The 13627-nt window shown below is 42.1% G+C and overlaps 2 protein-coding genes across 12 annotated transcripts in view; one reads left to right on the forward strand and one right to left on the reverse strand.

The window, feature by feature from the left end:
* Positions 1 to 1224: 1224 nt before the first annotated feature.
* TUG1 (taurine up-regulated 1) lies at positions 1225 to 10815 on the reverse strand (the record flags this gene model as incomplete). Its single annotated transcript, XM_061141536.1, has 3 exons — positions 1225 to 4926; positions 6593 to 7312; positions 8440 to 10815. A coding segment is annotated over one exon (465 nt), but the record flags the coding sequence as incomplete, so codon positions are not given.
* A 160-nt stretch (positions 10816 to 10975) lies between these two features.
* MORC2 (MORC family CW-type zinc finger 2) overlaps positions 10976 to 13627 on the forward strand; it is a 38652-nt gene continuing 36000 nt past the window's right edge. For 10 of the 11 annotated variants that reach the window (XM_061141530.1, XM_061141527.1, XM_061141531.1 and 7 more), the window contains exons 1-2: positions 11330 to 11866; positions 12272 to 12370. In XM_061141530.1, the coding sequence (XP_060997513.1) occupies positions 12303 to 12370 (68 nt within the window). In that variant the 5' untranslated portion in view covers positions 11330 to 11866; positions 12272 to 12302. Of the gene's footprint in view, positions 11308 to 11329; positions 11867 to 12271; positions 12371 to 13627 lie in introns of those variants that run through there. The other variant, XM_061141525.1, reaches the window with a different exon arrangement.

Genomic DNA, 13627 nt, shown 5'->3' on the forward strand with positions numbered 1-13627 from the left:
GGTGGGAGAAGAATTTAGATTGTACAAGCTTGGATCACACAATCCAACCTCAGTCAGACAGGGGGAATGACACAAGAATACTGTCATTTACAGCATTCCCACAGAATGGCAAAGAGTAGCATTCCGAAGGAAAAATGGGTATCTATCACTAAAAAAAAAGACGGGGGTAGGAGACAAAAATCAATGGATGTCTGCTATACCAATATTGAGAACTAAACCTACAAAGAAGCAATAGCCAGCAGGGAAGGAAGAAAATGACACTTCAACAGTCAAGATGCTGGTGGGAGTTGTTTGTGCTGCTGAACATTCAGATGTTTATGTAACAGATTTAGCAGTAGAAGGCCATTATTGACCTTGAGTGCAGGAAGATCACAATACTCAAAAGATTTCAAGGAAAGTGTGACTTTATCCTTCTCTCTGCCTGGTGTGAACACTGCAAGAGGCCTTAAATAGATTAATGTTGGTTGAGAACTGGAATAACCTTTGATGAACACAGAAATTATAAAGTTTATAAGCCAAATACACTCAGACATTAAAAATTAAGGAAGTTACTGAGCTCAGAAAGGTGCAAGAGTCATCAGTTTTGAGTAATGGATGAATATATTTATCTAAATATTCGCTAATATAAAGGCAGGTCTTTTAAATTATTTGACAAAACAGGCTCAGTGTTATGTAACTTGTCAAGGTCGAACAGTAAGCATTATATTTAAAAATTCTTTATTTTGAAATAACTTTAAATGTGAGTAGTGTAAAATATTCAAATACAGAAACGTATAAAGTTGAAAGTCATGTAATCTAAGACTTTTCTATGCATTATGAACATAAACACAAATTTTTAGATGAGTTCATACTACACATTTTTCTAGCAATGGTTTGTTTCACTTAATAAATTATGGCCATTCTTCCATGCCCATATGTAATAATTGTATTTTACTCTTTACAACAGACATGTAAATTTTCTTATATGGCTGAACCAGGTGTTATACAGTGGTTATAATGAATTCTTTGCTGATAAACATTTAGATTTTTTACTGTATTTTTCTACCATGTAATTTTTATGTGTCTGTAGAAACTTAAATATGTCAGCTCTTGTTCCACTCTATCCTCTGGACTGGAAAGTAATATCAGTGTGGCCTTGACCTCTAGTTTAATACTTAAAGATTCTGATATTAGTAGACAAGTATGTTAGGACTCAATTTCAAGTAATAGAAACCCAACTCAAAGTAACTTAAGCAAAGAAGGGTATTTATTGATTCACATAACTGAAAAGTCCAGGGGATATACTAGCTTCAGGCACAGTTTGATCCAGGGGCACATTGTCATCAGGACTCAAGTCTCTCCATCATCTGGCTCCGTTTTCCTCTGTACTGGCTTCATTCTCCGACTGGCTCATTTGATACGTTGGGCCCTGCTGGTTTGAGCTTTTCATCCTGCAGAGCTAAGCAATCTCAGTAAAGAGCTTCTCTACCATAGTTCATGAGAACTCTCAGGGCTGAGAATCGTGGGACCAACTTGAATCACATGATTAATCCTGAACCAATCACTATGGTCAAGGAGATGGACTGTGCTGATTGATCAGGTCTGAATTACATGTCCACCCATGAAACCTAAGATTAGGTCAGATTGAACCACGTGGACTGAAGAGAGGGAAAGGAGTTTCGAAGAAGAATCAGGGAGTCGTTACAAAGGAATGGAATGGAGGCTGGTCAATCAAAAACAACTGATGTCAGTCAATGGTAAGACCAGATACTGAAAAAGTTTAATCTCTGCTCATAAAGTTGAATGGTTTCCGCTGGCACTGTTCCTTCCTTGATGATAAAAGTATTCTTGGAAAAATCATGAGTAGTAAGTTTGTCTTCTACTCAGGAGGCTTGTAATCCATTTGAATGGAATAATCATGTCCAATAGCATATCTGGATGATACAAGAGTTTCAATGTAAGTAAACTCAGTTGTCATAAGTCTGAGAGCCCAATTGTCTCACTGACATGAAACAGGACAACCAGCCTCCCACTGGAAAATACTTCTGTAAGACTCCTCAAGTCAGTGGTAAATTTTAAGTTCAGTGGAAAAGTTTTATGCTCCTTTAAGTCTTTTGCCAAGTTAAACTGGTACACTTCTGTGAATACTGGTAAATCAGATTCATCTCTGTATGACCATAGAATGGAGAAATGGACAGTGCTTTCAATCTGCTCTGCTCCTTCAGATCTGGCAGAAAGGGTCCCAAGTGTTGAAAATGATGATCTAATATATACAGGCATAGAGGCTTACTCTGCAGTTAAAAACAAAACAAAAAACGCTGCTGGTCAAGGAGTATGTAGCATGCTCCTTCCTGTTGTGAACATTAAGTCCTGGAGGGTACAGAAGCACAGGTTGCTTCTGTTCAAAACTTCTTGGTGGAACCAGATATAAGATAGCTGAGATCAGCTGTAGTCTTCTGAAGGACAGTGTCTGATTGCAGCAACATGTCAGAAAGGCAGGCAATGGCTGAGTCAGGTAAGTAGACAAGTAAGCAAGGTAACTTCAGCAGGGCCAGTCATATCAGTAGCCAGGCTAAGATCTGGAAAAATAGGCAGTTTAATGTTGAAGTTCTGTAAATTAGTTTTAAGCCTGAGTATTCCAGGGTTAATCCATACGGTTTCCTCTAGATACAATTTTCTGATCTTAAAGGGCCAGTCAGGTATAGCAACTTTCACTTTCCTGCTGATCTGTCCAAGAACGTTCAGCTCAGGAGAAGGGTATCTCTTAAATCCAGACTTGAGGTTCTGTTTAGGAGTCTATGCTACATCTGGGAGTGATAGGGTTGGGAGAGCCAGGTTCATCAAGGTTGGCCCTACTTTCTTTGGTAATCAAGTCTCCATCTTCTGTAATTCAGCTCATCTCTGAGAATCATCTTATCAACAAGTCAAGGCCTCAGACTGGTTGAATGGTACTGCTGAAAGATGAGATCTGAGGCATGGATATAGTAAGTTACTAGGTTTGAGTTTTAGGCTTTTTCCACCATCAATTCTTACACACAGTGTACATTAGACTCTTGAACAGATGATCATCTTTACCTTTTAAGTGTCTCATTTTGACAGGGTTAAAGGGAATGACTGGCAGTGATAGATAAATGTATTTTCTGGTCAAGTCCAGGAGAAAAAGAAAATCGAGTTGACATTATGAAGGTAGTGAAAAAACCGAGTTTGTAGACAACTTCTTCTTTACAAATAATAGTTGTATATACACAAGCAGGCTAGTCATCAGATTTTGTTGAAGATGAGCAGTATAGAATAACCAGACTTAGGCTTTGTTTGATGATTTGTACACTGAGTCACATAATCACAATTAGTCTAGAGGATAAGAGACAAAGATATAAAGAAACATTCCCAACTTTTAACCAGTGCATTCATTAAAGTAGTTGAGGATAGCTGGCCCTTACGTCGACTCTGAAGAAGTAAGATTTTTCTCAGGGCATGGATTAAAGTCTACTTGTTCTACATGATTTGGTCTGGAAGTTCATGTATCAAATCCCTCCTGAACAGACGTCTTAATGCCTGAGAGTATTGCACGACAAGGGATGAAGTCAGCCACTGTGATTCAGTTAAAACAACAAATGAAATTCCATGGAAACATCCACAAGGACAAGGGTCTGTGGTCTTGTGACATTAGGAAGACTCAAGAAGCTCGAGTCTATTGATAAAACTCTTTAGCTGCAGGCTTTGTAGATTTCCTTTCACGTTAGTCTACATTTTCCAGCAAAAAGGTAGATATGCAATTTGAGATGCCCACCAAGTAAGCTATCAAGGCCTGATCCAAAGGCCTACCTCTAAATACCATTAACATCAACAACTGATGGTATCAGATATCAAAAGATTCATCTGAAACTCTCTCATTGGCTGGAAGAAAATTTTTACAATGGCCACATTTTAAATCACACACTCAAGAAAAGGATGTTCAGAGACTGTCTCTTGTGGATCAGGTATTACATGTAGAGCTGAGTACTCCTAATTTTTGAGCAGAACAGGCAGATATGCCAGTGATGGAGGAATTGTTTTAGCAGTTTTTCAAAGGTTACTTGCTTCTGTATCCTGGGAACAGCAGTTAAACTGAATAAAAACCAAGTAGTAGTGTAACTGCCAATGGCTGAGTGATAGTGATGTAGTTTGAGAAGATAATCATCAGGTGCCCTTTTAGGTTATGTTGCCAGTCTCTGAATTCTGCTTTCAGAGTTTATGGTTATCTCTTGCACACGAAGTAGAGTACCATGGCTGAGGATGGGAGGAGGTCCAATGTATAGCTGGTCTAATACTGCCTCAATGAGGCATCAACTTTAACATCAGCTTCAATACTTGGTGTTTTATGTATTCAAGGAGGATCAAGACTTCAAGGTCATGCATTTTAAGTACCACTAGAGCATCTGGTGTTTGTGGAAGAAGTTGAATAAGGGGGTTTGTCAGTGTAATGTACGAATTGCTTTCTCGCTGTATCATTCAGGAATCACTGGAAGTTCATTTGTGGTTAGAGGGCTATTACTCTAGGTCCGTTTGATATTACTTTCAGCCCATATGACTAATCTTGGGGGCAAAGATAGTTTATCTTCTTGCACTTCTCTGAGTATTCCTAAGAATGCTCATTATCAACTGGACACCAACGTGCTGGATAGAGGTACAGAACAGAATGCCATTCAGGTCGAACATACTGTTGTCTAGGGCAGTGGTTTCCAAACTGTGTTCTGAAGAATTCTAGTTGTTGTAAAGAAGTCTCCTTAGGGGTCACCATGGTGGTAAAGTAAGACGCTTGTGGCAGGTTTCAGGCCCCCCACTTCTGCTTCCTCCAGAGCAGCTTCACTTTTACTCTGGGCTTCCATAAAGTTTTCATTCAAAGGGCTTCATGGCCACAAAGCCTTTGGAAAACCAATGATCTAAGAGTAAGTTGTTCACAAAATGCTGAAATAAAAAAAATAGGTCACAGAAACCAGAAACTGTGAGCAAAGCCTGTGGTAAGCCAAAGTGTTTTCCTATTTATTCTTTCTCTAATGTGGGCCACATTATGAAATAGAGTTAACATTACAGTCTGCTACAAACTCAGATTGCCTGATTGGGCTTTAAGTGACTATCAGGGCAAGGCTATTGGTTTTAAGTAACAATAGCGCTGATATTTTTGCAGTCAGCAAATGGCTGCAAAACGCATTAGTTTCTTTTTAAGTATTTCAAGAAGTCCTTGCCTGGATGACTTCAAGGATTAGTAAGATTTCAATGGGCCACAACTTAAATCCTAAGAAAATATCTCCTTCTCACCCATTCCCTTTTACTCTATTTTTCCCCTCTTCCCTCCTCACCCACCTGAGATGTAGTTCTCTTAAACCAGATTTACAGCACAATTCTATGAGAGAAGTATATTGCTAAACATCATAGAATTCATCTATCTTTCTGGAAGAATTAACTTCCCCACACCCCTCTCCCATGTATCCCCACAAATCTTCTAGAGGTTTCTTTAACAGAAAATAAAGCTGTCAAGATGTAGGGTTCTCAGACGATGAAGACATACTAATTCAAGAAGTTACTGACAAGGTAAGAAAAAAAGGGGGGGGGGGGCAGTTTCAAAGATACTGTTTATTCCTAAGTCTCTAGGGCAGTTATGTTGGCAATTAGGAAACAGTGGCTATATTGCTCTAAAGAAGTTTTCCCATTCCATTAAAAGAAATGCTACAAAAACATTATGTATTTGATTAAACTTAGGACACACTGGGCCAAACAACTAAATGAGGCTCTTTACTGTAAGCCTTTTGAGATCCTTTAATACACTACACTACATTAGCAATCAGGGAAGGGGACACATTTTACAGTATTTTACCACATTATTGGGACTACAGAAGCTCTTTATATATGATACATATTACATGTGTATATCAAATATATACATACACACACATACATATGAACAGTACTGTTCTAAAAAAATTGATGGCTCATTCTATTTAATATTAATTTGGGGATAGAGGACCACAGAGTTGGTGCCTGGGAATATTAATAAGAATTTTAAAAAAAAAGAGGAGGAGGAAGACATGAAATCAACATGGATCCCCAATCAACTAGGCCATCTTTGGGAAGACCAAAAAGATGGATGAAAGATCTCTAAGTAGCTTTGTGTTTTAATCTTGTTGGCAGATGAACATCTGCCTTGTTGACTAGACAGTATACTACCATAAAGACAGTCTACTACTGCCAAACCTCAGAGATGATGCCATGGACTTCAGGTCCAGGTACAACTATTGCAAAATCACATTTCTGACATCCTAACTGACTGAGGGCACTGACTGAGATCAGGAAGTTGGAAACTTTTCTGGGGTTCCCAATCTCCAGTTATTTTAACACTGCGCATAAAATAGAGGCTAAGTTAATTCCAAAGAGAGAACTGGACTGGGAGTCAGAAGGCCTGGCCTCTACCATTTTGCAGCTGTGTAACCTTGGATAACCTTTTAAATTTCCATTTCCTCATCTGAAAAAAGGGATTATAGTTTGTGTTATTTGGTAATTGAGATTAATGCAAGTAAAAGTGCTTTTAAACTGTAAAGTGCTATATAAACATAAGGGATTACCATATAGGTTCTACCTGGATGTATCAAGAGGCCTTTTCTGGAATCTGATTGGAGCTTTGTGAGATGCTGTTAGGTAAAGGGATTCCTTGGTAGAATTTCTTACATTTGTGGGAAAAGTTCTGGTTCCTGAGTAATCCCAAAGAAGATGCTGTGAGTTCACTGTGCCTTTGTTTTAATCCCAACGGGTCAGAATATCTGCTTGCTCATTCAGTAGGCTACTACAGGTTTGAAATGGAGAAAAAATGGGGTCCAGATTAGACAATTCCTGAATTTCAATCATTTGAGAGTGGGGCATGGTCCAATATGGTTTTCAAAAAGATGCTGCCATTCTTCAGACAGTGCTGATAACTAAAAATCCCCTGGTCCAAATTTATTATGCGTCTCTGAAAGCTTTAACTGGAGAAACGAAATGCACACTTATGGAACAAGCTGAACCTTTGTTGTGATAAAACAGCTTCAGCTATTTGGCTTGAGAAGTTGAACTTCACTACAAAAGGCTGTGTTGAATCTGGGCGGAACAGGACAGGAGTGGAGGTGAAGGCCACATCATGATGACTCGCTAGATACGCCTCCTAGATCACAGTGGTCCACTGGAATGATGTCTTCTTCAGTAATGAGGTGGCAGAATCCATCACCATGGGCAAAAATCCAGGTACCAGATCTGTAGGCTGATGGAATAGCACAAAGGTGATCAGAAGATCCAGGTGAACACTCGGCAACCAGGAGGCACAGGACTGGAGAGGAGAGTGACAAAACATATGAGATAACAAATGCTTGGAATTAGAAACACAGGACACTGGGGTGGGGCTGCTGTCTGCACATCCACTGCCTGATGGATACTGATTCTTGACAAATGCAGTGGTGGGGGGGGAACTTATGATTAATAATCAGTGATAAGAACAGACAGTTCTCAGGCAAAGACTGTTTTTGGACTCTTGAGGACAAACTGTTTCAGGAAAGCAGCAAATAGGAATGGCTCCAATTCTCATACTCTGGGGGAGTAATTTATCTGTGTTCAGATTCCTGGGCAGTGGTTGGTGGGGGAAAACAAAGTGTCTCCCAGGTGGTCTGAGAACTGGATTTAAGTTGATATACAAACACCAAAGCAAAGGAGACTGCTGTTCTTCCTTTTCCAATGCCTTTCACAAACTGTCTTATAGCCTCATATCAATACTTGTAAAACTTATCCTTAACTTTAATTTTAATAAGATTTCATCTTGAGCAGGAAACAGTAAGGTATACAGGGAATAAAACTCTTGCCCTTGCACTCCTCTATTATACCCAATGCAATATGGATGTTTCTCTTCATATTTGAGGGATCCCTAAAATCTTTTTAAAGCTAGAATTAAAAATTAGTAAAACATGAAGTAAAGGAAGAGACATGGCCCATAACTAGTGACTTTTTCAATAATCAAGAATAATTAGGTTATCACACAGCAACTAAGCAGATATTTATTCAGTGCTTATTTGGCAACAGCCGGGTCTCTAAATTTCTTCTTTCTACTAAAGCTTCATCATATGTGGTTAACATGTCTGGGCAAAAGTTCCAAGACAAGGCCCCTGCTTTCAGGGGGCTGTTACCTGTAAGGAGAACTAATGCAATGCATACAAAAAAGTACTTTATAAGCTACTGTATACAAAGATAAGTAAAAGATATACAAAAAGACATTAAAAAACTTAAAAAAAGGTTAATTTCTGCTAAGGTTAAGAGAGTTATGGAGAAGAGAGTTGGATATTGAGGAAATGGCAGTTTTGACAGATGAAGAAGCAGAGGAAGGTAGGTATTCCAGGATAGAGAAGAGAGCATGAACAAAAGAGCAGAGATGGTAAAGAAAAAAGCATTTTGGAAAATAGCAAGTACCGTAGTTCACTTTGGATGGAGCATCGCCAGAGTTTGCACTGAGGGTTTGGTGAAAACTCAGGTCTCCGAATTCCCAGTAACAGTGCTGGTGGCAGTGCTTGCTCAGTCATTGTCTCTTTTTCAAAACAAGGACAACAATCCTCAAATTCAGAAATAAAAAAGTCCAGCTCCCGAGTTCCTGTCACACCCTGGTATTTTCTTCCAGGTCCCAGATGCAGTTCTTGAAATTCTGGAAATCTAGAGCCCATGCGGTGACTACACTGAAAGACATGGGTTCCAGCGAGTGCAGAACGCTGTAGTGAAACCCTTTCAACCTCCTATTCTGGACAGGTCATGTTTTGTCACAGAATTTCAAGCTTTGAGTTCCAGTTGGTTTTTTCCTCCTTTCTCCTGAGGAAAGCATCGTATCACCACAGTCTCAAGATTCTTTTGAGGTACATCCAGATTTAATTACAAAAGAGCTAAAAGACCAACACATTTGTCTCCAAAACAGTCATTTCTCTGGAATTGAGATCATTTGTCTCTGCCCTCCAGGTAAAGGGAACAGTCAATAGATTTTTTCCAGACATTTGTATGAAATAGCAGAACCGGCTAACACCTAACAGACAAAACACTTAGGTGTGTTTGCATTTGCTTACTTAGAGCTGTACCACGGTAAGCACCACTCCACAAAACGAAAATGTTTGAAATCCAAGTGTTCAAACATTTCTATAGTGTTTGCTGGACAATGGCCTGGAATCTGATAAAAAGCAGCTGACAATTAACAAAGAAGCAAAAACTGGCATTTTGGCCATCTTAATAACACACTTGCAAGCAAAGAGAATACAAAGCAGGCGGGGAGGAAAGTTAAGGTTTGAAACACTTCCAACTACTGACTTTGAGGTTCAGAAGAAGTTCTAACAAAACTTTTCAGAGAATGTCAACCTTCAATTAATAAAGACAAACATCTTCAGGAATTCCATGTCTAGTTCAGTCTATTCCAGTGAGACAGCTTGCTAAAAACCCACCTGCACCATTAATTAGCTGGACTTGGGAGCACCATTTAAAAATAAGCCTGCTCACTACCAACCACACGGAGCTAAGAATATAAAACAAGAGCAAGTAACGGATGGCAACCATGGTCATGGAAAATGGTCAATGAAAAAGTCAGAAAGGTAGTCAGGCACCAGAAAATAAAAAGTTGTTGGGCCAAAGATTGAATAGGCTTCTTGACACTAGAGAACACATCCACTCCTAGTTTCAGCTGCTTTATATTGGGTGCCACTGTACCATAAGCATCAGCCGCCCTTCAGGCAACCCATAGTGAAAGGACTCAGAAGCCAAGCAGTGGAGTGTTGTTACCCCGAATATTCACTATGCATAGACAGCTCACATATCCCAGGGATTCAACAGGGGCTTCAACTTGGTTGTGACGGGTCCCAAATGACATCTAGGCCTCAGTTTCCTCCTTGTGGCAAAGGAACTGTGGTTCTTAACTCTTCCGGGTCACAGCCCCCTCTGAAAACTTGCTGGCGATGGATCCTCATTTCCCTAAATTGCATATTCCCACTAACTTCTGCACACAATTTCAGGGAGTTTGGGGAACTCCATCTCCAATCCAAGGTTTCCAGGTTCAATATCCAAGGACTGGGAATTTCTAAGTTTTCTTACAACTCCAAAAAAAAAAAAAAAAAAGCCAACCATAACGAACAATGATCATTCCTTTCATCCACTGACGCTTTATGGTTTACAAAGCGCTTTCAATCCCACAAACGTTGATAGAGGAGGAAACTGAGGCGCAGACAAATTACTGAGTGACTTGCCTAAGGTCACTCGGCCAGCTGGTGGCTAGGCCCGGAAGCAAACGCCGCTCTTCCGACTCCGGAGCTCGCTTCTCCACCCCGGAGTTGCCGCCAGAGCTCCCGCCCCTCACTAAGGCGGCATAAGGAGGAAAAGGCAAAGTAGAAAGCCCACCACCAACCATCCCCCGGCCCCCTCCTGCCCCCCCAACTGGGTCCTTGCAGGCCCCGAAGGGTGGCGCCAGGCCTCCAGGCCGGCCCCGGCCACCCCAGCTTCCCCGGCCGCGCCAAATCCCGCCGCCGCCGCCTCCCCGGGAGCGGGGCGGAGCAGCTGCCCGCCGCCGCCAACCACCCGGACGACTCCTCGTCGAATCGCAAACGCATAGGCCGCCGCCCGAGTTCTGCGTACAAGAAGAAAGACGCGGCGCGAGCGCCAACGGCCACCGGGCGCGCGCCGCGGCGGCCGGGCCTGCGCCCCAAGAGCTGGATGCCAGAGCAGGAGAAAGAGCCGCCAACCGATCGCTCGATCGACCGCGCGCCCGCTCCTTCGCCCTACCAGACCGGGAAGGGGGGGAGGGCGCGCCAGGGCTTCTTTGAGTTAGGGGCCTGACTCCCCGGCGACGAGACAAGATGGCTCCTCCGGTCCGCGCTGCAGCTGCCGTCCCGGCTGCGTCGTTCGGCCCGCCCCCGGTACTGTTTCTTTAAATGGCGGAGAGGGTCAAGAAAGCAGGAAGAGAGGCGCGCGCACTCACGTGACAGGGGCGGGCCCGGCTAACAAAATCCGGTCACGTGGAGACACGCTACCCGCCAATCAGGAGGCGTCGCATCAGGGCGGGGGCGGGAGGAGCTGCGGCTCTGTGATTGGCGAAATGCGCCGCGGAGGCCTCGGGGACTTGGGGCGTCGGGGAGTGCGCGAGGCGGCCCGGGTTGTGTGCACTGGCGGAGACAAAGAGGTGGCGGTGGCGGCCTCGGCGGAGCAGCCCTAGACGCCGAATTTTGTAGTGCTGAGTCCTGTCACCATCTCATCTAGCGCGGCGCGAGGGCGGCTGGTCTCGCGGCGGCGGCGGCGGCGGCAGCGGCGGACGCGGAGGTGGCGGCAGCACATGGTTCCAAGAGCGCCCTGCGGTTGTTGGGTTCCAATTCCGTGGGGAGGGACAAAGGCAGCTGTGAGCGCCGGGCAACGCCCAGTCGGGTGGTGCGCTCGCCACTGCCCTCGATCCGGGCCTTGAAAACTGGGACTAACTTGTCTCCGTGAGGAGGAGACCACGGGACCGAGGCCCAGTGAGGGCCTGAGAGGCTGAGGCCGCTGTCTGAGGGCAAGGGGGAGGGGCGCGGCCCGCCTGAGTTGATTGGGTGGGTCAATTCTGTGGCGACTTAGTGGGCCACTGTGAGGTAATTTGACTCACTACCCTGAGGAGATTGGGGCGCACAGCAAGCTAGGTTTGATCTGGGCTTTGAAAACGGAAATCGGTCTTCAGCGCTTAGGAAATCTTTCAGTTGGTAGGTGGTGAAGCCGGAACTAACGCCATATGCACTCGAGCAACATCGTGATCGCCAGTTTGGGGCTTATTTAAGGATCCTGGGATCACTGATGGCGAAGACGTGTGGCTGTCCAGTTTTATGACTGAAGTTGCTAGACTTCCGGATTGGTAAGTTTCCGGATTGGTGAATTTCCTCACAGGAAATTTAGAGGAACAACAGCAACAAAAAACTCGGAAGAACGGGAAGATGGAGCAGTAATTAAATCGCCAACTCCAGTATCAGCTACTCTAGGACGAACCACATTCCACTCAGTGAATTATTGCAAATTAATGCTAATGTTCCTTAAGACTACAGATTTATGACGTAGTTTCTTCCAAAATATTACATCGTAGTCATTGAGAGGATAAAAAAATTTAAGGAAGAAATCAGTTTTTGTTTTAGACGTCTTTTTGAATATATTTTAGATGGATAACTAGATAACTTTGTTTAACTGAGGAGCACAGATTTACCAAATTTTTACTGGAAGGAGTCCTGAAAAATCTATTCCATTGTAACTTGTATTTCCCGATTAGTGGTTAAAGAACTGGAGACATCACCGCACTCATGGCTTTCACGAATTACAGCAGTCTGAATCGAGCTCAGCTAACCTTTGAATATCTACATACAAATTCGTAAGTATTCTGTAGGTGCCTCTGAGGTCACTGATAACTCATTGCTCGATATTCATATGGAAGTCTTTTTCCCAGGAAGTTTTGCATTTTTACTTTTTGGGATATGTCACTGGAGGAGTCTTGAGCTCTGTATGGAAGAACTGAGATCAGTGAAATGTTTGTTGCTAATCCAGAAGAATATGATCTTCCTTTACTGGATCAAAATTTATTTGATAGAAGGCAAACTAATTCCTTGGAGTCTGTATATTGAGTTTCATTCAAGTGTTTGATAGGAATCCAACAAGTACTCATCTTGGATCGCCAAAAATTGGACTATTCTATTCAACCCCTTGTCTTTGGTGACAACAGCCAAAACAGCCAATACAGTTGTGTAATAACAAGTCTTTTTTTTTTTTTTAAGAAGGAAAAAAGAAAAAAGAATGAAGACATTTAAAGGACAACTTGTGAGAAGAAGTTATTTTTCCCCCCAGAAAACAAGTTTGCTTTATTTTTCTGGGAAATTTGTCCTCATCCAATATAGTTTTTAATATGTTAAGCAGGAAGTGATAACTTGATTAAATCCATGATTTAAATAGCCTTACCCCCAAAGTTTCACAAATCATTGAATAAATGCTGTGTTTGTAGTTCTTTGAGTTTGTGAAGAGATTGCCATCACTCCATTGATCTGGAATATTTCAAGGTTAATCCTTACGCCCACTTTCTTGGAGTTGATGCAATGAGGGCATCATTGTTTAGTCTTTTAATACATTCATTTGGCATTTTTGAGATGAAGGTAAGTCTCATTTTAATGCTAGAGAGGTGGTGAGCAGCTTAATGAATGGTCCAGAGGTCAGAAGAACCACCTTCAGGATTGAGAATATAGACTCTAGTTTTCAAGTACTAGTACAGTAACTTTAGTTGTCAAGTAATAGTACAATAATCAATAACCATTTACAGAAAAGAACCACATATTTGTATCTGTAATTTTTTGTTTGCTATTTTTCCTATGGAGGAAATAAAATTTTTCTGAGTAGTGAATTGCAAAATGAGAGCCTGGTTTTGTTTAGGATAGTTCTTACTGAACTAGAGTACTAGAGTATGGATTGTAGAGGTCACCTAGGTGTAGTTTCATGTTGCAGCTGATGAATCTGAAATCGAACTAGATAAGGCCTCTGATCAAAAGTTATACCCATCTTGCTGGTAGCATAGCCATGAGCAGAACCTTTAGTATCCTTGTTTGTATTTGAGCTGCCACATTAAGAACAAACAGTTGAAGGC

This window comes from Dama dama, chromosome 5 (genome assembly GCF_033118175.1).
Source record: "Dama dama isolate Ldn47 chromosome 5, ASM3311817v1, whole genome shotgun sequence".
NCBI classification, from domain to species: domain Eukaryota; kingdom Metazoa; phylum Chordata; class Mammalia; order Artiodactyla; family Cervidae; genus Dama; species Dama dama.